Source organism: Leptonychotes weddellii, chromosome X, assembly GCF_054177405.1.
Source record: "Leptonychotes weddellii isolate Sample4059 chromosome X, ASM5417740v2, whole genome shotgun sequence".
In the NCBI taxonomy this organism is placed as follows: Eukaryota; Metazoa; Chordata; class Mammalia; order Carnivora; family Phocidae; genus Leptonychotes; species Leptonychotes weddellii.
Genome location: NC_138385.1, coordinates 75,047,502 through 75,071,997, shown reverse-complemented (window position 1 = coordinate 75,071,997; position 24,496 = coordinate 75,047,502). Strand labels below are relative to the sequence as shown.

At 37.3% G+C, this 24,496-nt stretch overlaps 1 protein-coding gene across 4 annotated transcripts in view; it reads left to right on the top strand.

The window, feature by feature from the left end:
* Positions 1-24,496, top strand: part of USP9X (ubiquitin specific peptidase 9 X-linked) — a 167,276-nt gene that overhangs the window by 97,531 nt on the left and 45,249 nt on the right. For all 4 annotated transcript variants that reach the window (XM_081808975.1, XM_081808977.1, XM_081808974.1 and 1 more), the window contains exons 15-24: positions 5,282-5,369; positions 7,959-8,301; positions 10,074-10,169; positions 10,817-11,028; positions 12,389-12,629; positions 13,381-13,530; positions 14,754-14,874; positions 22,392-22,522; positions 22,717-22,995; positions 24,132-24,257. In XM_081808975.1, coding sequence (XP_081665101.1) covers positions 5,282-5,369; positions 7,959-8,301; positions 10,074-10,169; positions 10,817-11,028; positions 12,389-12,629; positions 13,381-13,530; positions 14,754-14,874; positions 22,392-22,522; positions 22,717-22,995; positions 24,132-24,257 — 1,787 coding nt within the window. The remainder of the gene's footprint in view (positions 1-5,281; positions 5,370-7,958; positions 8,302-10,073; positions 10,170-10,816; positions 11,029-12,388; positions 12,630-13,380; positions 13,531-14,753; positions 14,875-22,391; positions 22,523-22,716; positions 22,996-24,131; positions 24,258-24,496) is intronic.

The window sequence follows — 24,496 nt, the reverse complement described above, 5'->3', positions numbered from 1 at the left end:
GAAGTTAAAGATTAAATAAAGGGAGGGCGCCTGGGTGGCTCAGTTGGTTAAGCGACTGCCTTCGGCTCAGGTCATGATCCTGGAGTCCCAGGATCGAGTCCCACATCAGGCTCCCTGCTCAGCAGGGAGTCTGCTTCTGACCCTCCTCCCTCTCATGCTCTCTGTCTCTCATTCTCTCTCTCTCGCAAATAAATAAAAAAAAATAAAAAAAAAAAAATTTAAATAAAGGGAGAGATAGCCCATATCCACTGCATGGAACACTTAATATTGTTAAGGTCACAGTACTCTGCAAATTGTTCTACAGATTCAACACAGTCCCTATAAAAATCCAGACTTTTTTCTTTTTACAGAAATTGACAAGCTGATCCTAAAAATCATGGAAATGCAAGGGACCTTTGCACCCTAATAGACAAAACAAGTCTTGATTATAAAAACCAAAATTGGCTGACCTGTAATACTTCCTGATTTCAAAACTTAATACAAAATAACTGTAAGACAGTGTGGTACTGACATAAGAACAGATGTATGCATCAGTGGAATATAATTATAGTCCAGAAATAAATTGTTAAAGTTATGCTTGATTTCTTATAAGGGTGCAAAGAATATTCATTGGAAACAAGTAGTCTTGGGGCGCCTGGGTGGCTCAGTCGTTAAGTGCCTGACTTTGGCTCAGGTCATGATCCCAGAGTCCTGGGATCGAGCCCCACATCGGGCTCCCTGCTGGGCGGGAAGCCTGCTTCTCCCTCTCCCACTCCCCCTGCTTGTGTTCCCTCTCTCTCTGTGTCTCTCTCTGTCAAATAAAATCTTTAAAAAAAAAAAAAATTAAAGAAAACAAGTAGTCTTTTTGATAAATGTTGCTGGTATGCACATCTAAAAGAATAAAGTTTGATCCCCTGTCTCACACCATCCACAAAACTTAAAACCTACCATAGATCTAAAAGTATAAAACTCTTAGGAAAAAAATAGGAATAAATTTTTGTGGCTTTGGGTTAGGGGAAAGCAACATTGTAAGAGGGGGAAAGGTAATAATATATTGGAGTATATCGAGGTTAAAAACTTAACTACTTGCAAATGATACAATCAAGAAAGTAAAATGACAACAGGACAAAATAAATCATATCTGATAAAGGATTTATTGATTTATTTATTTAAAGATTTTATTTATTTATTTGACAGAGACAGCAAGAGCAGGAACACAAGCAGGGGGAGTGGGAGAGGGAGAAGCAGGCTTCCTGCTGAGCCGGGAGCCCGATGCGGGACTCGATTTCAGGACCATGGGATCATGACCTGAGCCAAAGGCAGTCACTTAACCAACTGAGCCACCCAGGCGCCCTCTGATAAAGGATTTAAATCCAGAATATATAAGATCTCTTACATAAACTCAACAATTAAAAGCCCAGTTAGGAAATGGGCAGAGGATCTGTATAGACAGTTCTCCCAAGACACACAAATGGCTAAGGCAAATGAAAAGATGCTCAGTATCATTAGTTATTAAGGAAATGCGAATCAAAACTACATTGAGATTCTGTTTCACACCTAAGGATGACAAAGATAAAAAGGACAAAAATGTTTACGTAGCCCTGACTATACTAAAAGCCATTGAATTGTACATTTTAAATGTGTGAATTTTATGGTATTTGAATCCTGTCTCAAGATATTTTTTCAAATGAACTTTTTTTATAATGAGTTATGAAATAGACTCTAAACAACTTGCATTCTATAATGACAACCAGTTTATATTAGCCTTAGCCATAGACACTTTACTCTCACCTCCATTCTTTTGCTCTTGTCAGTGGGATGCAGCAGGAGTAAAAAATGGATCGTCTTTGCTAACTAATCATAGTATTCAGAACTGAATATTTACAAGGAAAACCACCAGACATCCTGTTTATGTTCTGACACCCCAGAATCTTCTCTGTAGCGAAGTGTAAAGTCTCTCCCTTCCTATTTAGCATTGATGGATCTTCTTACTAATTGATTATTCTTTTTTTTTTTTTTTTAAAGATTTTATTTATTTGTTTGACAGAGGGAGGGCGAGAGAGAGCACAAGCAGGGGGAACGGCGGGCAGAGGTAGAAGTAGGCTTCCCACTGAGCAGGGAGCCCAATATGGAGCTTGATCCCAGGACCCCGGGATCATGACCTGAACTGAAGGTGGACACCCAACCAAGTCACCCAGGCGCCCCACTTCTTGACTATTCTTGATTATTGTTTGATATTGAATATCTTCAAGGTTCTTGCTTGTGTTCACGTTCCCAGTTTTATGCTTTTTTTTTTTTTTAAATAGGCTCCACACCCACCGTGGAGCTCAACCTTAAGACCCCAAGATCAGGAGTCACATGCTCTACTATCTGAGCCCCCCAGGCATCCAGGATCCTAGTTCTTGATAAAGTGCTGGCACCTAAATAAAAAAGGAATGGGGATACTAAACCTAGGGGATCAAAGTTTGGTAAGAAGCAAGATACTTATATAGTCTGCAGGTCTCTCCCCACTAATTACTTACTGATTATGAAAATAAAAGTAGTAACTTCACAGTGCAATAGCCTACTGGAAACCACCTTAGCCAAGTGATCAGAGTTAACTTCAGTACTGTATCAGTGTTAATTTGGTAATTGTAATGTGGTTATATAAGCAAGTGTCCTCGTTATTTGGAAATACTCATTTAAGTATTTAAGGGTAAAGAGCTGTGTCTTCAACTGACTCTTAAATAGTTAAGAAAAACTACACTTACGTATATGTGGCAACTAATGAAACAAATGGGGCAAGATGTTAACAACTGGTGAATATCAGTGAAGGTGATAGGGAATTCTTGCATTATTTTTGAAATTTGTCTTAAGTTTGAAATTACTAAAATTTAAAATTTCCCCTAAAAAAGAACATGGCAAGTAAACAAAGCTGTGCATAAACTCCTTGTTTAAATTTTTAAAAAGGCAACTGAAGTCCATTGATATTTCAGATACCTAAGGACTGGTTCTTTGAGAAAGAAAATTTTGGGGTACTTGGATGGCTCAGTCAGTTAAGTGTCCAACTCTTGATATCAGCTCAAGTCATGAATTCGGCATCAAGAGATCTAGCCCCGTGTTGGGCTCCATGCTGGGCGTGGAGCCTACCTTCTGTTCCCTCTCCCTCTGCCCCTCCCCCTTCTCACTCACTGTCTCTTAAAAAAGTTCTACATAGTTGATTAGTATTTTATATTCTATCCAGTTTCTTGAGCAAACCTCTTGAGAAGTAGTGTTTTAAGTCCTGAGCCCTGACGAAATTGATTTTCATGGAAGTAGAGAATGTGTGTTTAGGACTTTTGGGAGATGGTAATACATGTGAAAGTAGAAAGCAGTCCTAATACATTGGGCTTCACAAAAATACCAAAACCAGATATTTTTATACATTATATGTTCCATCTTTACAACATGGCAAGATTTTCTTCAGAGAAGAAACTTCACTATTTTTGAAGACTTTGGTTACTATTTCTGAAAGGTCTCACACAATTAGTATTCTGTGGCAGTAGCACACATGTACCATAAAGTCCATGATCTGGTATGCAAAGATCAGTAATTAATGCTAAAGGGAAATCGCATAATTTCTCATTCCTCTGTAACTTGGTACAACTTTCTGGAAGAAAGGTCAGTGATTTCCTCATGGTTGATGGTACTTGTAAGAGCATTTGCTTCATGTCTCTTTAGCTCCAAGCCGCAGATCAACTTGACCACTTCCAAGTCATGCAGCTTTTTCCAGTAAAGTCCAAACAAAACCACTGTCCATATTTTTAGGACAGTAGGTGCTTTTTAAGGTGTTTTGCTGTGGTCTTTCATACCAAATACTGAGATTTTTTCCACCCATTGTATACTGTAATGAAAGTAAAACCAAAGGGTTTACTAACTTTTTTTTAAGATTTATTTGAGAGAGAGTGAGCACAAGTGGGAGGGGCATAAGGAGAGGGAGAGAAAATCTCAAGCAGACTCCGCACAAGGGGGCTGGATTCCACAACCCTGAGATCATGACCCGAGCCAAAACCAAGAGTCAGATGCTCAACCGACTGGGCCACCTTTTTCTTTTTCTGTTTTTTTTTTAAATTTCTTTTTTAAAGTTTTTATTTTTAGAGAGAGTATGTGTGTGTGCGTGTGAGCGAGTGGGTGGAGGGGCAGACAGAGGGAGAGAATCTGGAGCAGATTCTGAGCTGAGTGTGGAGCCCAAGGTGGGGTACAGTCTCAGGACTCTGAGATCAGGACCTGAGCTGAAATCAAGAGTCAGTCACTTAAGCGACTAAGCCACCCAGGCGCCCCTCATCTTCTTTCTTTTAAGAAGGAATTTACAGGTTAAGCTAGGCTTAGTGACCAACACCTAGCATGGTCATGATGAAAGGGCCAGTTTTCTTGAATTTCTGAGACTGTTCTAGACTGTCATAACATGCTGATGGTGAAAACTGTGATAACTTAATTATATAGAATAGCATCTTGTGTTACTCTTTTTAGGTAAAAATTGGTAATACACGGGCACCTGAGTGGCTCAGTTGGTTAAGTGTCTGTCTGCCTTCAGCTCATGTCATGATCCCAGAGTGCTGGGATTGAGCTGCACCTCAGGCTTCCTGCTCAGTGGGGAGCCTGCTTTCTCCCTCTCCCTCTGTCTCCCAGCTCTTGCTCTCACTGTGTCTCAAATAAATGAATAAAATCTTGAAAAATAAAATAAAATTGGTAATATAATTTATTTTTATAACTTTTTTTATTCTCCATGAAGACTTTTCAGTATAACAGGAAGGAAATCCAAGAAAAAAATTTGTCCTGGTAGTTAGTTCATGTTCACAGACCACTCAGGTCAGTTTTAGGCTGTAATCAGAAATTGCTTCGTTGTGTATAAAGATGGTGCAAAGGTGCTGTGATGAAGAATTTTTTTTTTTTTGTCAGAGTGAGCACAAGTGGGGGGAGGGGCAGGCAGAGGGAGAAGCAGGCTCCCCACTGAGCAGGGAGCCCAATGCGGGACTCTATCCCAGGACCCTGGGATCATGACCTGAGCCGAAGAGAGACGCCAAACCGACTGAGCCACCCAGGTGCCCCTGAAGAATTGTTTATGACAGCACATTTAACAGATTGTTTTCTTTTGGTTATGTAAAAGTATGTTTCTGTAGGGAAAATAAGAGATTGGCAGAAACCATGAATTTAATAGTAAACTTCAGGTTGCCTTTTAATAAAGAATTAATGACTTTTTAACTTACTTAATTTCTTTTGGTTAAAGTCAGCAGTGTTGTGGATATCCATGTGTGTATAATGCATAATTTTTCTTAATTTGCAGATCATGAAGACTATGACCCCCAAACTGTGAGGCTGGGAAGTAGATATAGTCATGTTCAAGAAGTCCAAGAACGGCTTAACTTCCTTAGGTTTGTTTTAAACCATCAATGTTGTTCTCTTTAAGACAGATAAAGAATGTTTAGTTAATGTGCTATAGAGTTAGGTCTTTGTTAGGTGATCTTTTCACCCACCACCTTTTACTTTCCCACATGGAAATCACTACCTAAAAGCCAAAGGACATTTCCCTAAATGTTTATGATTAAATACTTTTAAATTATTGGCTGAGTTTTAACTTTTCTTCTTTGAAGTATTTGAAGAGAGTACATTTTAAGATTTTGTATAGACTTCTGTCCTTGTATGTTTTCGCTAAAAATTATTTTTAAAGAATAAATTTCCATATTTTGATATAACCAGCTGGAGAACTATACTCACTTTAATGGTATCCTAGACAATAAGGAAATGGAGACAAAGGGCTGCTGGCTCAACACCTCAAAAGAGTGGTTTGCATCCACTGCTACCTTGTTTATCCTAGCAGTGGCTGACAAAGGTGGTCTGAATGTGTGTATAACATTATTATAATGGGGATGAGGCAAAGAGGTTTATCCCCTTGAGCCATAGCTAAATGTAGTCCAAGGCTCAATTTGAATTTCCTGTGGTAATTAACCTTTAATGATTATACACCTAACAGATTTGAAATTGTTAAGAATTTTCGATGAGCGGTTTCTTGTGAATTCAGAAACCACATACTGCAGAAGTGCTATTCAGTTCCTAAGAGTGCTAAGACAAATGCTCAGATTTTCAGTGCTTTGGGAAATCTATTGCATTTATTATTTTAATATATTGGGGGGATTTTCTCCTGAGCTAAGTTAATTACGGACTTGTTTATTGAACTGTGTGTTTATTTACTGGGACACATTTACATATAAATAGTTACATGATTTTAACTTGAGGAAAAACTCTAGCCACCAGATTTTAAGAAATTTGGCATTTGTTGAAAATGAAATGTTTTTTTCTGTGTGTGTTTTGATTTTCAACCACCTGAATAGAAGGACCTGCCTGTCTTGATCGAAAATCACTGCCATAGTGAGTGACTGTTACTGATTGGTGTATGTTGTATCCCTTAGGTTTCCTAGAACGGAAAAATGGTTATGAGTCCTACTATTTTCAAGTTTGGAATCACAGAACCTATTTTACTCCATGCTTTATTATGTGTCTACATGACCTATAGCAACACACTCAAGAGAGAACCTAACTTAACTTTTTTACTTGGCGTGTGTTAAATGCTTTATATTTAATCCTCATAGCCATGCAGAAGGCAGGTATTCTCCCCATTTGATTAAAAAGCAAATGGAGATCAGCATGGCTTAAACTAGCTTCTTCGAAATCTCGCAGCCAATATGGATGCCAGTTGCACTGCTCAGCTAGATCTATCTGACTTTAAGGTCTATGCTCTTTATATTAGACAGTGATTTTTGCAAATCTGTCTTGGAGCCTTAAGGTTTCTAAGGAGCTTTCTCCAAGATTTCTGAACAAGCATTAGAGATTTGATTTCCCATTTCTCTTTTCTTTACTCCTCCTCCCAACATCGGGGCAGCCCCACTTGTATTTTATACATTGGACTTCCAAATGGAACTTTTGCTTGAAGAAAGTTTTTTGCTGTTGTATTTAAAAACAAAAACAAACTTTGAAAAACAAATGTATGTTACCACAGAGGACATTTCATATTGTATCTGTAAATTAGAGGTAGCAGGGTTAGGTAGGACTAGGTGCTAGAAACCCTCCTGAAGCTCTGCAGTTCTATTAAAATAACAAAAACCTTGGGATTAAGATCCCAAAATGCTTGAAGTAATGAGGGAACGCATTGACATGAAATACCTGCACCTTACTCCATAACTGGGCGTGGAGCCATCATTATGTTAGCTAGAAATTCTGGGCTAATTCAGAATAAAGTGAGGTGTTCTCTTTTCCTGTCATTCACAGATCAGGCAGACAGGGTAGGTGGAGGAATTTTAAAAGAAATACAGAGTTAACAGAAGAGACAGTAGCTGTAACGAAATTCACCTTCATTGTCTTAATAACCAACATTCACAAAACTAAAAAGAGCATCACCGAATAATTGATAAGCATCCTGCTAAATATTGCCAGAAAAAGTTTAAATCATACATACGTTATTCTGTTTAATGCAGCCAGGTACTGAGTTATGCAATTTGACCATCAGAAAGCATTAAAATTTAAGGAATTTTGACTTAAATTAGTTAATGAAATGTTTATCTGTGAAAGTCACTTGGAGACTACCTCATTTTCCAGTGATGCCATAGAAGCAGAATGGTAAAACTCAACCCATTAAACATAGCTTTGCAATGGCTGGTTTCAAAGACCAAACTGTTTAAGTTCAGGAAACAAATCTTTTATTCAGTTTAGGCCCAGTCACCTAGCTGAGTTCCTGGCACATTGTAGGCATCCAATATGTACTTGTTAAATGAATACCTAGAATTTTTTTTTTTTTTAACTACAAGATAAAATTGAGAAGTTTGGTAAGATGTTAATAAGAACTTACATCTTTTTAACTGTTGTTAAAATAATTGTGATAGATGGATTATTACTACATATACTGATAGATTGCCTTTCACAATAAAAATTAATGTAGATCTAATTGCTCATTTTTTATGTTTTCCAAGATTTTTATTGAAGGATGGCCAACTGTGGCTATGTGCTCCTCAGGCAAAACAAATATGGAAATGCTTAGCAGAGAATGCAGTTTACCTTTGTGATCGTGAAGCCTGCTTTAAGTGGTATTCCAAGTTGATGGGGGATGAACCAGACTTGGATCCTGATATTAATAAAGACTTCTTTGAAAGTAATGTGCTTCAGCTTGATCCTTCCCTATTAACTGAGAATGGAATGAAATGTTTTGAGCGATTCTTCAAAGCTGTGAATTGTCGAGAAGGAAAACTAGTAGCAAAAAGGAGAGCATATATGATGGATGATTTGGAGTTAATAGGATTAGACTACCTTTGGAGGGTAAGTGAAAAGTAGGAACTCACAGACATTCTTTCTGATGAAATTTTTCAAATAGCGAAGGGCTACAATTTTGCATATAAATTATATGTGTATGCTGCTCTGATGCTTGTCCCAGAAGGTAGTGATAGTTCATCTTTATCTTATTGGGTCATTTGTCATTAGGTTTTTTCCTTCTCTCCCTTCCCCTCCCTCTCTGTCACTGATGATCCTTTTGTCTTGGCTTAGAATCTGTCCTTCCAGATGTGTTTAGAAATACACTGGCCATACAGATTTTTCATGCCTCCCCATGGAAGTTATTGTTCTTCCTTTTATTCATTCAGTGTAGATCTGTTCTTCTTCGGTGTTAATTTTATGTTACTGTACATGCAATGCTAAAACAGGACAGAGGAAAGGACTATTTAGAATGGACTACAAATGTATACTTTAATGGCAGTGTTTTAACTTAGGATATTTTTAAACACCTGAGGGAGTAAAATATTACCATCTGTTTAATTTTTCCACCTTTTTAGTATTTATATATATATATGTTCTTTAATTGAGATGAAATTGACACAACATTATATTAGCTTCAGGTGCACAACATAATGATTTGATATTTGTATATATTGTGAAATGATGACCCCAGTAAGTCTAGTTAACATCCATCATCACATACTGTTACAAATTTTTTTTCTTGTGATGAAAACTTCGAAGATTTACCCATAGTAACTTTCACAGGTATGCAGTATAGTATTATTAACTGTAGTCACCATGTTGTACATTACATCCTCAGTACTTATTTTATAAATGGAAGTTTGTATCTTTTGACCACCTTCACCCATTTTGTCCATCCCCTGCCTCTGGTAACCACCAGTCTGTTCTCTGTATCTATGAGATGAGTTTTTTGTTTGTTTTTAGATACTACATACAAATGAGATCATACAGTATTTGTCTTTCCCTAAATTTGTTTCACTTGGCATAATGCCCTCCAGGTCTGTCCATGTTGTGGCAATACAGTATTAATGTATTCTATCTTTAAAAATCTGACCTGTTCACAGCAGTTTTTATTGTTTTTTGGATATATTTTTCTGCAAACTATGGACCGTTTACTTTGTCTTTCGATTATTCAAACAGCCAGAACCCTTTTTAAAAATAAAAACTATACGGTACTCCAAAATGTAAAACTAGTTGGAGAAGAGAGATCCTATTGTTTTTTTTCTTTGGGTTTTTGTTTTCTCTGCTCATTCTCCCTGTACTTCCCAGCCTTCCCCCTTCCCAAGCCTACATAGGGGTCAGCCTTAAAACACTTCTTCAACCCCCTAGACTTCTGCGCATAGTTTGAAGACCACCAGTATAATTACATGAGTGATGAAGATCTATAGAAATGGAGGGGACTGTAGTGTAGCTCTTTGTGCTAAACTGTATTTCATTTATATTTTGTTTTTAAGTAATTTGAATTCCTCCTTCAGTGTCTTACAACTTGGTTACCAAGGTGTTGATTTGTAGGGTTAATACTGGTCAAAGCATAGTTTGTTCTTAGTAATAATGTGCCTTCCATTCTTAAACAGATTGCTTTATTCAAACACTTCAGTTTTGCATTTTATTATTACTTTTTTTCGGTCTTTTTTTTTTTTCCACTTAATTTTACTTGATTTACTTGAATATCAAAGTAAATATACCCTCAAATTATTTTTGAATAATGTGTTGAAAATAACGGAGGATATGGTTTGAATTGAAATGTCCAGCTAAAATACTTTATGAAAGTTGTTTACACTTGAATCTTTTGAACCTAGGTCGTGATTCAAAGTAATGACGATATTGCCAGCAGAGCTATAGATCTCCTTAAAGAGATATATACAAACCTTGGTCCCAGGCTACAGGTCAATCAGGTAAGGAATGACATCCACTAAAACTTCGACAAATTAGAATTCTGATTAAAGAACTCTTCGCTGATAAGAATTTTTTCTTCGGTCCTGAATTAACTAAATTGTTTTGTTTCAACTCCCATTAAAAGTACACCTAAAAGGGATGCCTGGGTGGCTCAGTCAGTTGAGTGTCTGACTTTTGGTCTCAGGTCAGGTCTTGATCTCAGGGTCATGAGTCCAAGCCCTACATTGCTCCATGTTGAGTGTGGAGCCTGCTTTAAAAATAGTATCTATCTAAAATATTTGGTCTCTTTTTCCATTATATAAAATGTTATCTAAATGAATCTTGTCTTGATAATTACATGAAGTGATTATTTTGAGTATAATTATGGCATGAGATTTCAACTGAATTTCTTTTGATTCTACCACATACTCCAAAGTTCATTTTTTTTAATACCTAGCTCATACTTCTTAAGGTACATAACTCTAGCTTCCTTTGACAAAACATGGTATGTTTTATTGTCAGTATAGACTTTGGTTAAATAATTGAGAGCTATCTTTAATTAGTTATTGCCATCTTTAATTGAATTAATGTTTTTAAAAAGTGGTTTTTTTTTTTTTTTACATTTTAAAGCATCTTGTACTGTCTTTATTTGACCCATTATTTGTAGGTGGTAATCCATGAAGACTTCATTCAGTCTTGCTTTGATCGTTTGAAAGCCTCTTATGACACGTTGTGTGTTTTGGATGGTGACAAAGACAGTATTAATTGTGCAAGGCAGGAAGCTGTTCGAATGGTTCGAGTATTAACTGTGTTAAGAGAGTACATAAATGAATGTGACAGTGATTATCACGAGGAAAGAACAATTCTACCTATGTCAAGGTTTGTGAATAACTGATCTGCTAATTAATTATTTGGTGCTTTCCTAGACCTTTTTTTCCCCAGGATCTAGTTTTTGTTTGTTGTTGTTTTGGTAGGGCATTAAGTCTAGTTTCCTCTTTGTATTCCTTTTTTTTTTTTTTTGCCATGATTTTAGTACCTGTTAAGTGTTGCCAAGGATAAGAAATTGAAGTATTTTGATGCCATTCATTTATACAGTTAATTGCATAGTAAGATTGGAGAATAATTGGAAAAAACTCTTAAAAGTTGTTTTTGATAGGTAGCTGATACAGCAAGAAATACTTCCAGATGGTCTACTAACATTTCTGTTAAGGTCGTCTCACCATTGAGTAATTCAAATAGTATTTATTATTTAGAGATGTTTATAGAATGAATGCTATAAGTATTTTTTTTTTTTTTTTTTAGATTTTTTATTTATTTGAGAGAGAATGAGAGAGAGCACATGAGAGGGGGGAGGGTCAGAGGGAGAAGCAGACTCCCTGCCAAGCAGGGAGCCCGATGCGGGACTCGATCCAGGGACTCCAGGATCATGACCTGAGCCGAAGGCAGTTGCTTAACCAACTGAGCCACCCAGGCGCCCTGAATGCTATAAGTATTTATTTTAAAAGAGTTCTCATTGCTAACCATGAAATTATATAAAGTTGCTTCTTGAATATAATTTTTAGTTGTTGTATCTTGCCTATGAGAAGATGTTATCAGGGGTGCCTGGGTGGCTCAGTCAGTTAAGTATCTGCCTTTGGCTCAGGTCTGAGATCGAGCCCCGTTTTGGGATCCCTGCTCAGCAGGGAATCTGCTTCTCCCTTTGGCCCTCTCCCCATCCCCCACTCTTGCTCTCTCGCCTACTTGCGCTCTCTCTCTTCTCTCAAATAAATAAATAAAATTTTAAAGAAAGATATTAAATATTATTTGGGGTGTGAAGTTTGATATTAACAATTTTTCAGAAAAAATTTACGTCTTTGCATTTTTGTTAATATTCTCAAGCTAAAGTTTATCTTTCATGTTTAAAAATAGTCTTAGTGAGTTGCACTTTTATGGCATTAAAATAAGTGTCAACTCAGGTCTGATTAATTTCTTATAACTAGACATCTCATTTTCTGCAAGCATCGGTACAAGAATAACAGTGGGAAATGATTGTTGTATTTTCAAGATCACTTAAAATATTTGAAATTAAAAGGCAATAAATTTTTATTTTCAAGATCCTAAAAATAATAAGTATACTTAACTCACTTTCTCTTGTTTAATAAGAAAATATTCAATATTAAATTCCTGTGTTTATTTTCTTTACAAGAAGATAGAAATTCTGCTAACTAGGATTTTTTTTTTCTCCTCCCCCTCCCCCCAGAGCTTTCCGTGGTAAACACCTCTCTTTTATAGTTCGATTTCCAAACCAGGGCAGACAAGTTGATGACTTGGACGTATGGTCTCATACAAATGATACGATCGGTTCAGTAAGACGATATATTCTCAATCGTATTAAAGCCAATGTAGCTCATACAAAAATTGAGCTCTTTGTGGGCGGTGAACTGATAGATCCTGCAGACGACAGAAAGTTGATTGGACAATTAAACTTAAAAGATAAATCAGTAAGTATCTATAATTATCAAACTTTTCAAGAAGGTCAAACCTGGGGCACCTGGTTGGCTTAGTTGGGTTAAGCATCTGCCTTCGGCTCAGGTCATGATCTCAGGGTCCTGGGATCGAGCCCCACATCAGCTCCCTGCTTAACGGGAAGCCTGCTTCTCCCTCTCTCTCTGCCTGCCGCTCCCCCTGCTTGTGGTCTCTCTCTGTCTCTGTCAAATAAATAAATAAAATGTTCTTTAAAGAAAAAAAGAGGGCGCCTGGGTGGCTCAGTTGGTTAAGCGACTGCCTTCGGCTCAGGTCATGATCCTGGAGTCCCGGGATCGAGTCCCACATCAGGCTCCCTGCTCAGCAGGGAGTCTGCTTCTCCCTCTGACCCTCCTCCCTCTCATGCTGTCTCTCATTCTCTCTCTCGCAAATAAATAAAATCTTAAAAAAAAAAAATTAAGAAAAAAAAGTCAAACCTATTTTTCATTTCACTAGTTAACAGTTTATTCAGTAAATATTAATTGAGCATCTGTTATGTGTGAGGCTTCTTTATTAGGTATTTGGATTATAACACTAAGACTGGCATTATGGTACTTACAATATAGTAGAAGTTTTGTAAAAAATAAAACTATTTGGTTGTTAGGCAGTACCTACTAATTGTATTTTTAGAAGTATTGCCTACAGTTTTTTTGTTTGTTGGTATGTTACTAACTTCTGTTTTGCATATTTTTCCTTGTCTTTGATACTAACTTAGTATGTTATTTTCAGCTAATTACAGCCAAACTTACACAAATAAGTTCCAATATGCCTTCAAGCCCTGATAGTTCTTCTGATTCCTCAACTGGGTCTCCTGGAAACCATGGTAATCACTACAGTGATGGTCCCAATCCAGAAGTGGAAAGCTGTTTGCCTGGGGTGGTGAGTAGATGGTTTTGAGCTACTGTATGCAGGGCATTATAGAAATATAGTTTGACCTCATATTGACCACCTGCCCCTGCCTCATCCTTCTCCCACCCCACCCCACCCCGGGGTGAAGTAGAAAATTCATGTATATCTTTTATTTTTATTTATTTATTTATTTTCCATGTATATCTTTTAACTCCCCAAAACTTAACTACTCATAACCTAGTGTTAACCAGATGCCTTACTAATAACATAACCAGTTGATGAACACATATTTTGTATGTTATATGTATACTTACTGTATTTGTACTGTATTATATATTGTATGTATAATACACTGTATTTATTTTTATAATAAAGCTACAGAAAAGACAATGTTAAAATCATAAGAGAAAATACATTTATAGTACTGTCTTGTGGGAAAAAATATGTGTGTAAGTGAACCTGTGCAGTTCAAACCCGTGTTGAAGGGCCAGCTGTATATAGACTAGTTCTTTTTTCTTGAGAAGTGTACAGTTTAATGTGGCAAAATATCAATTAACTGTATAGTTAACCATCAACTTCAGATTAGATCTGAAAGGTGATTGTAACTTGGTTGAAATTTAAAACATTTCCCTTTAGAGACAGTATTTTTAGGTTTACATAAAATTAATCTATTATACAGCTGAATTAAAACTCTTAAAATATATAAACTTAGAAAAATATCACTGTATCTTGTATTCGTACCACAGAAATGAATCCTTTCTTCACAGCTGTTTCTGTAGGAAAATGTCTGCAATCTTTCTCAAGTTGTTCTTAACATATCTAGTATCTAAAAAAACAGTGATTCCTCCCTTCTTTACCCTCTCCTTCCACCCGTCCCCAAAAGAATTTTAATGGCTGCGATAATAACCAGCCACTCCAGTGTCAGAAGAATTGGCTCCTTAGAACAGTTGGATTAGGAATTTAACTATTTGCAGGCATGACAGCTTTTTGCATATATGGAGTCTAACTTGTATGTATGAGAGAAATAATTTAACAAAATAATAAAAGAGCCGTCACACAGAAATTACTGGAGATAGCTTGGATAATATATTCAGTCGGCATCATGAAGGATTTCTACAGGTGGAATGATGGGTAAGACAGGCCATTTTAGAGAGAGTAGAAATGACACAAATTGGTGGAAATTACTTGGCTGTTTTTTGCGGGGGAGGGGCATGTAATTTATAGGTAAATGGTTTGTATATTTTGTATTCCAGATAATGTCACTGCATCCCAGATACATCTCTTTCCTTTGGCAAGTTGCAGACTTAGGTAGCAGCCTAAATATGCCTCCACTTAGAGATGGAGCAAGAGTACTTATGAAGCTTATGCCACCAGGTAAGAATTTTTTTTATAAGTATAATGCTCATAAAATATACGCTGGACAATAACAGGGTATATCTGTCTAGATGGAATATCCTTTGTTACATAGACCACATCAGGAGTTGGCAAACTACAGAGCACAGGCCAAATTCAGCCCACTGCCTGATTTTGTATAGTCCAGGAGCCAAGGATGGTTTTTACATTATTAAATGGGGGAAGCAAGAAAATAATATTTTGTGGTTTGTGAAAATTACATGAAATTTAATATTTTCGTGTCCTAAACAAACTTATTAGCATGCAGCCATGCTCATTCATTTACATACTAACTGTGGCTACTTTTGTTTTAAAACAGCGAGCTCAGTGGTTGTAGCTGACACCCTATGGCCTGCAAAACCTTAAATATTTACTATCTGACCTCTGCACTGTATTATGGGCCATGTGTCATCTGTGGCACTGCTCCTTTTTTATTCCTTAGAAACAACCACTTTATAGTGCAGCTTTTTTCTTGTATATGTATATACCATTATATCTGTAAATAATAATCTCATACAACTGTGTCTTTGTCAATTTTAGATACCTACTGAGTTTCTATCATACAGATGAAAACTTAAGTCTTACTCTCATATTCTCCCCAATTTTGCTTAAATTCATATCTAAAATTGATGCTAAAATGTAAATTTACATTTCAAGAGTCTGAAAAGTAGTTTGCCTGGATTACTGACAACTTTTTTTTACTGGATTTAATACTGCCTTTTCGTTCTCTTCATTTTCTGTACACCTATCTCTAATTCATTCCATATATCTTCTAATAACTTCTCAAAATAATTTCCCATTGTTATTTGCATTATATAATCTGTCAGGTTCACTGTTTTCTGGAACCTTTCTTCCTTCTCTCATCTGTTGCTCTTTGCCTTCTATACGGCTACTGTTGTGGGACTTCTTTTTTCACCTTTTCCGTGGCAGGGTCCCTATTCTCAGGTTCTGTGTCTTGGGCCTTTCTTGAAATTTTTTCTCCCCTCCTCCCACAAGGATGTCCTCCTTACCCTACTTGGGCTATAATACCCTAGACTAGGAGCCCTTTCACATACAGTTTAAACAGCACTAATAAAAATAATTTGGATCTTCAGAGAGAACTTGAACAGCCCACCAGGTAGTTGAATGTGGCTGAAGGCTGCCTCAGCAGATAATAAAAAGACATGAGACCAATAGAAAATGCTGACTTGGTAGTGCTGAGATAACACGGGGAAGTGGAGCTCCGAGACAGATGGGCTGCCATTAAAGTGGGCCCAGAACAAACACCCAACCAGAGTCCTGAAAGGCTGGGAGTGCACCTCTCAGGATGAGCTCTGTCTGTGTGCAGGTGCTCACTTTTCATTTTTCCTAAGAAGTTAAAAGGGCTTCTTTCTATACAGCTGCCAGGCCACGGGGTTTTTCGTTGGTTGGTTTTGGTTTTTGTTGTTTTTGAAAGTTGCACTTCTTCTGCTATACTGGCACCTTCCACATTATACTGACACTCTTTTATTTGCCATTTGAATATGAGCTAATTGGGGTTTTAGAAACGTGTGTGACTATTAACTTAATAGACTGTACTTATTTCCCTGAAGCCTAATACTGATAGGTGCTTTATTTTGTTTCCTGCTTGTCTCTTGTTTTTGGAGAGTACCTTTTTTCCTATTAAAAACTTATTTTGGGGGCACCTGGGTGGCTCAATCGTTAAGCGTCTGCCTTCGGCTCAGGTCATGATTCCAGCGTTCTGGGATTGAGCCCCACATCAGGCTCCCTGCTCGGCGGGAAGGCTGTTTCTCCCTCTCCCACTCCCCCTGTTTTTGTTCCCTCTCTTGCTGTGTCTCTCTCTGTCAAATAAATAAATAAAATCCTAAATACATACATACATGCTTATTTTCGGGACCCCTGGGTGGCTCAGTCGGTTAGGCATCTCCCTCCGGCTCAAGTTGTGATCCTGGGGTCCTGGGATCAAATCCCGCATTGGGCTTCCTGCTCAACGGAGAATCTGCTTCTCCCTCTGCCTGTTGCTCCCCCTGCTTGTGCTTCCCCCCTTCAAAATAAATAAAATCTTTTTTAAAAAATAAAATTTAAACTTTCTTATTAAATAATTTCAAACTTAACAAAGAACAGTACGATCTCATTTACCCTTCCCCAGATTCAATAGTTAACATTTTGCTATATTTGTTACATCATTCTGTGGTAAGATTTTTTTTCTAACCTTCGAAGAACAAGTTGTAGATACCCTGTCTTTTTATCCCTAAATACCTATTGCTTTCTAAGAACAAGGACATTCTCTTCAAATTACCACAGTATTAATCAAAATCAGAAAATACAGCATTGGGGCGCCTGGGTGGCTCAGTCCTTAAGCGTCTGCCTTCGGCTCAGGTCATGATCCCAGGATCCTGGGATCAAGCCCCGCATCGGGCACCCTACTCCACAGAAGTCTGCTTCTCCCTGTCCCACTCCCCCTGCTTGTGTTCCCTCTCTTGCTATGTCTCTCTCTGCCAAATAAATAAAATCTTTCAAAAGAAAAAGAAAAGTACAGCATTGGTAAATTAATTTATAGAACTTATATTTACTAATTATCCCCATAATGAACCTTAAAACTGTTTTCTGGTTGAGAGTCCAATTCAGCTTCTTACATTGCATGATTCATGTGGTATCTTTAATCTAGAACGGTTCCTCAGTCTTTGACTTTTATGACTTTGATGGTTTTGAAAAGCGCACAGATCAGTTGTGTTGAATTTGTCTGCTTAGCTTTTGTCTGTTTCCTGATGTTATATACAGGTTGTACATTTTTGTCACAATACCACTTATGTGATGCTCTGTCTTTGTCAGAGCATTATACCAGGAGGCACATGTCAGTTTGTCCTTTATTGGTGACATTATCCCGGATCACATAATTGATGTCTGCCAGGTTTCTCCTCTGCAAAGTTACTTTTCCTTTTTTGGAGAGATGTTTTGAGACCCTTTAACTCTTTCCTCATCAAACTTTTACTTACTGATTTTACCATTCGTTGTGATTATTGCTTGAATCCGTTTTTTCTGTAATGGTTGCAAAATGGTGATTTTATTTAACTTGATCTTTCTACATTTACTGGTTGGCAACCCTATTTGTGATGTGTTATATGGCACAAGATGTTTAAAACTCATCCAGTACTTTTATCCTAGCCCTAGAATCAGCCATTACTCCTTTCAGTGAGAGAGAGGTTATTTAGAAACCAGAAACTTATTACTATTGGGGTGTCTTGTTTCCAGGCCTTTTCATTAAACTGAGGAAGTAATACACATCTATATCAATGTCTGTATCTGTCTCTGTTAGAAGAAACAAACATGGGTTCATACTGGTACTCCTACAGCTTCTTCGTCTTTCTCAGTTTGATATTTGTATCTATAAATTAGTGGGAAATCTGCTTCCCAACTTCATTGATTTATTTTTGGTGCGGGGTGGGGGGGATGACTTGCTTCTTATGCAGACTTCAGCCACTGTTGTTAGGTCTTTGATTCATCTCTACTTTCCCAAGTACCTATTGTTTTCATATCCTTAGCTTTTCTAGGATTCAGTGGGGTATTAACTTAATAAGTAGCCTCTCCCCCACCCCCTCCACCCTCTTAACTAACCCCACAGGTGCTTCTTGGTTCATCTAAGCCAGCTGTCTTCCATCCTCTCTATACCTTCAGTAATTGGCTCACATCTTTCTAGTGTTTCTTCATCTCCGATTTGTATGTCCTTTTGAGTTTATAATATTTTATAATCAGTTATTCTTATTGTAGTGGGGTTTGTGGGTGCATTGCTGATAAATACAGTTCAGAATTGGCCCAGATAATTTTTAAGACTGTGTGTTTCCATTATTTCCTTTTTCTAAAGCAAACACCATATTGGCATTTCCCATCTTGTTTTCTGTTTAATGTGGGACAGAATCAGTTCAGATATTTAGGTTCTTAGCTAAAGCTTCTCTCAACCATTTAATTTAATCCTTATCCTTTACCTGTTGTACTGTTTAGAATTTGTATTGTTTTATTTACTGGTGTTTGAGTAACAGTTGTTTTTGCTTTATGTATGCAGAGTCCACCTTCACAACATAATTTAAAACACAAACCCACTTCAGAATCACTGATCTTGTGATTTGAGCATAATGCCACTACATGGTGGGAGTGAGCTTTTGCCAGAATTTCAGGCAGGAAACCTAAGAGTGCTTTTTTCATATTTTATATGATGAAAGTATAGTACCTAAATTTGAAAAAGCCAGTAATGATCGTATTACAGTAGACAAATCACAGGCTTTGGACTCAAATGGACTTGAGTTCCTGTTCTGATTCTAGTTGTTATTCATGCCTTAGACATGTTTTCCTAATTTTTCAGAACTTCCTTATCTATAAAACTGAGCTAATAATAACTATTTCATGGAATTGCAGGGATTACAAGGGTAATCCATTCATACATCTGTGGAAAACCCCAGCCTAATGACTGGTATTTAATGAATATTCAACAAATGTTAACCTCCTCCCTGTCACTGTGGTTGCCTCATGCATGCACACACACATACACATCATTCTCTCTCTCTCCCTCCTTCCCTCCTTTTAAGAAAGGAAGCAGGGACTCTAAGGAATTCTGTTTCTAGCTGTGTTACCTTTGGGTAAACATTTAATGTTTGTGCATGCTTGCATATATTTTAAACTGGGAGAAAACCAAGGTGGAATGAGTAGCTTTTTTTTTTTTTTCTAGTCATTGGCTTTACCTCTCTTAGTTCTTTCTGAACCTGCCTGAAGTCAGGTGCCTCTATTATGAGTTGCTGTTAAACTTGGAACATCTCCAATCTTCTCTGTAGGTAATTTAATCTCTTGTAATTTAGACTGTACTCTCTGTGTGCATCAGGAAAACAGATTCTTCTTGATACTGAGTGATTAAAATGTATACTGCTTTACCAAGCAGACTGAGTTGCTTTTCCTCTTCAGCGCTTCCACTTTTTTTTTTTTTTAAGATTTTATTTATTTGAGAGAGAGCAGGAGCAGGGGGCGGGGCAGAGGGAGAGGGAGAAGCAGACTCTCCGCCGAGTGGGGAGTTCTATGCGCAGTTCAGTCCCAGGACTCTGGGGTCATGACCTGAACCAGAGGCAGACACCCAACAGACTAAGCCACCCAGGTGTCCCTACTTAGAATATTTTTAAACCAATAAGACATTCTCAAATACAGCCTATGAATTGGTTTGTTTTTAGAGAATAATTTGGTGTTGTATGTTAGAAGTTTTGGACCTTGGTGGTTCTTTCTGCTTGCAGGATTTTTTCCTGATGAAATAAATAATTGCAAAGATTTAGCTGCTAGGATCTTCAGTATAAAAAAAATACTGGGGAAAAAACCCTAAATGCCCAATAATAGAGATTAAACTGGTAAAATGACAATGTCATTTTAATCACCAATTAAAAATAATACAGGGGATGAATATTTAATGACCTGAGAAGCTGTTCACAAATGTTTGATTATAAGAACTTAATATTTTAGTTACATTATCTGTCACTGTCCCTTCAGAATAGGGGAAACCAACAATTTTTATACAAACTGAAGATTTTTTTTAAAGATTTTTTTATTTTGTTTTTAATCTCTATACCCAGTGTTGGGGCTCGAACTCACAACCCCAAGATGAAGAGTCACATGCTCCACCGAGTCAGCCAGGCATACCACAAACTGAAGATTTTTTGATAAGATATTTCTAGGCTATTTCCAGGCCTATAAAATTAGCTTGCCGTATGGAAATTATAGTAATTTTCAGTTATCTTTATTCTTCAAAAAAAGCTTTAATTTTTTTTTAAAACAATCTTATTTATCAAGTGGTATTTTAATCATAGCGCATTTACCTTGGAAATAATTTGATGATACCAGAGTACTATCTAAAGTTGATTGACTATTCTTAAGTTTGAATGTTTGGTAACTTATGCTAAATTGTATCATGGGTTTTTTTGTTTTTAAACTGTTTTCACTGTGCTTTAAAAGAAAGGTTGGGGGTGCCCGGGTGGCTCAGTCGGTTAGGCGTCCAGCTCTTGGTTTCCGCTCAGTCATGTTATCGAGTTCCACATGGGGCTCCACACTCAGCACAGAGTCTGCTTGAGATTCTCCCTCTGGCCGCCCCCCCCCCACCCCAGTAAATGAAATCTTTAAAAAAGAAAGTAATAAACAAGCAAACTTGTGTTTTAATACCCGGGGGGAGGGGTAAAAAAAACACTGTGCTTACTTTGAGGTAAATATTAATCACTGTAGGTTTCTCCTACTCAAAAGTAGAGTGTTCCTGTGAAACCTTTTGTAAGCCAAAATGGTGTAAAGCAAAGAAGCAATTACCATTAGTTTATATGGAAAATTTTTTGAGTGTTCCCACACCCAAAAAGTAACCTCTTAGGCTTTTCTGATACCTTAGGACAAATCTTGTTCTAATGGATGCACAAAATAAGAAAAACACAGAGGCAGCCCGAAGCTCTGGTGGCTTGTTGCTGAGTGTTATTCCCAGGGAAGGAGCTTTGCGGGGCTACTTTCGCTGCTTGGGGGTGCACACTGCCTCTTAAACAGCTTTCTGCAAAACACACTGGATTCTATTTTTGCTTTTTGCCTCTTTTCATAAAAGCGATCATCCTCTTTGGATTTCTTGTGGCTAATGAAAACAGGTGCTAATGTAGGTCTTTCATAACGGTCTGCCTATATTCCTTTCTTTTTTTTCTTCGCCATCTTTCCTTTTAAAATTCAGTTTCTAAGGTACCACTAAGCTCTTTTCATTAAAATAAAACAGTTAATGCATAGTGTCATGAAGGTGAACGATAGAGAAGTTGGAAGGAAGAGCTTCTAATTTTTTCTCTTCTGTTATTTTCAATAAGAATTACTTCTTTTTGGGGGCGCCTGGGTGGGTGAGTCATTAAGCATCTGCCTTCGGCTCAGGTCATGATCCCAGCGTCCTGGGATCGAGCCCCGCATGGGGCTCCCTGCTCTGCGGGAAGCCTGCTTCTCCCTCTCCCACTCCCCCTGCTTGTGTTCCCTCTCTCTCTGTCAAAAAATAAATAAAATCTTTAAAAAAAAAAAAACTAATTTGAAATACTTGAATCCAATGGCCTTTAAAAAAAAAAAAACCAATGACTTCTTTTTGAAGTGTACTGTGTTTTTTAATTTTCAAGTGGCTGTGGAGGCATGTTGATTTGAGGTCTCTGACTAGGTGAATACTGCCAGGATCCTTCATGTTTGGGTTGACTGATTAGAAAGTCCTGGTTGGTTGTGATTTCTTTCTTTCTTAACCTTTTTTTTTTTAATGTTATGTTAATCACCATACATTACATCATTAGTTTTTGATGTAGTGTTCCATGATTCATTATTTGTGTATATCTTTCTTTTTTTTCTTTAAATCCAAATCCGGCTGTTTTTCATGAAGTATGAGCCTATAACTCAATTGATAGTTAGGTCATACTGAAGTAGTCTTCAAAATATCAAAAGTGAAATACTGTGAATGCATGGATTATGTTGTGTTTTAGACTGTGTCTTCTGTTTTCTTACAGATAGCACAACAATAGAAAAATTAAGAGCTATTTGTTTAGACCACGCCAAACTTGGAGAAAGCAGCCTTAGTCCATCTCTTGACTCGCTTTTCTTTGGTCCTTCAGCCTCACAAGTGCTCTACCTAACAGAGGTTGGTTTTTTTCCCTTTTGAATTTATTTCATGTTCTTTGAACTTGACCTTTTTTTATATGGTAATGTGAAGAACATGGATAAAATTTATAATGAAATTTTTTTAAATGGTCAAGAATTTCTTAGCAATGATGATAGGGAAAATAGAAGTTATCTTTTTAAACCCTTTTAATACAGTCCTTTTCTTTTTTCCAGGTAGTCTATGCCTTGTTAATGCCTGCTGGTGCACCTCTGGCTGATGATTCCTCTGATTTTCAATTTCACTTCTTGAAAAGTGGTGGCCTACCCCTTGTACTGAGCATGCTAACCAGAAATAACTTCCTACCAAATGCAGATATGGAAACTCGAAGGGGTGCTTACCTCAATGCTCTTAAAATAGCCAAACTGTTGCTAACTGCCATTGGCTATGGCCATGTTCGAGCTGTAGCAGAAGCTTGTCAGCCAGGTGTAGAAGGCGTGAATCCCATGACATCGGTAATACACTTTTTAAAAATGTCTTTTTTTATATTAATAAATGGTAATTTTTTAAAGTTTTATTTCAGAGTTGATTCAGAATGTTTCAAGTTCCCTTCCAGTGGTATCTTATTTCAGAGGTTTTTGTCTATTAAATTCGTATGAAAAGTGGAAATGCTCTTTACTGGCTGTACTCTAAGAGGACAGTTCCTCCCTGCTCCTTTAAACCCTGTTTGGCTTTCAGTTATTTTAAACCTGATAAAAACTCCATATGAATCTCTTATTAACTTGTACCTGGTAGATATATGAAGATACAGGTGGTAATAGGAACGTTGTAATTGACTTAGCCTGCTGCCAGTCTCTCTTCCCACCTTGATAGGCTTAACCTCCAGTTCTGAGCTTATTCCGCCAGCTCTGGACTCTGTCTTTGCCTTGGTGGCATCCTTAATCCATCTCACCAGAAGTTCTTAAGACATGCCATAATTCAATGTCTACTTACGAGAGGTCAAACTATGCACTTAATTCTGACTAAAATTTGAGGTTTTCTATATTCATCACAAGTGATGGTTTACCAAGTTTATCAATAGAAGATAAACGCTTCAGGAATATAGATTCTATTTTTTTAAATGGCCTAGGTCTTAATCAGGGAATTGGAGTTTTGATTAGATATGTGATACATTAAATACGTGATACGGAATACCGCGTATATTGTCCTAATAGCAAATGTCAATAGCTGTGACTGAAATGCCTTAATGTTTCTCCTTTTCAAAGAAGAAAATGATGAGCAGTTGAAATGGGAGCAGGTTGCACACATGTAAGAGGCGTGGAGTAATTTATTGAGTCTTCAGATAGGGTTGGAATCATCACTTCAGTTTATCACGTCTGCAGGTTACACTGTGGCCACATGTAGAGACACAAGTTGAGTTGATCTAGAATGGGTATTTGCAGAGGGACGTGTAGCACCTTGTTGCACAAGAAAAAGTAGAGGCCCACAATGTTGGCAATATGGACTGCTTTTTGTGTAAGTCACTACAGTTCTCCAGTGAATATATATGGAATGGAGGTCATTTTGAGCTAGTGGTGATGGGTGGGGAGCAAGTGGTTGGGTCCGGTTCTGTACAAATTACTTACTTCAAGCAAAATGGTTGTTTTTTCAGGTCAACCAAGTTACTCATGATCAAGCCGTGGTGCTACAAAGTGCCCTTCAGAGCATTCCTAATCCATCATCAGAATGCATGCTTAGAAATGTGTCCATTCGTCTTGCTCAGCAAATATCTGATGAGGTTAGTATTAAACTTTTTAAGCTGTGAAATCCTGCAAGGTCTATTTCTGTGTTTGACCTTCTATTTAAATCTTACCACGATTTAAGGCTGAATTTTCCTAAGGCCCATTCACTCTAATCACTCTCTTCAGTCTAAAGTTCCCTTAGCATGAATTTTATCTAATATTAACGTTAGCACTTTCCATTTTGAATCACCTTTATGTACAGTAAACAGCATCCTTTAAAAGTATATAATTCAGT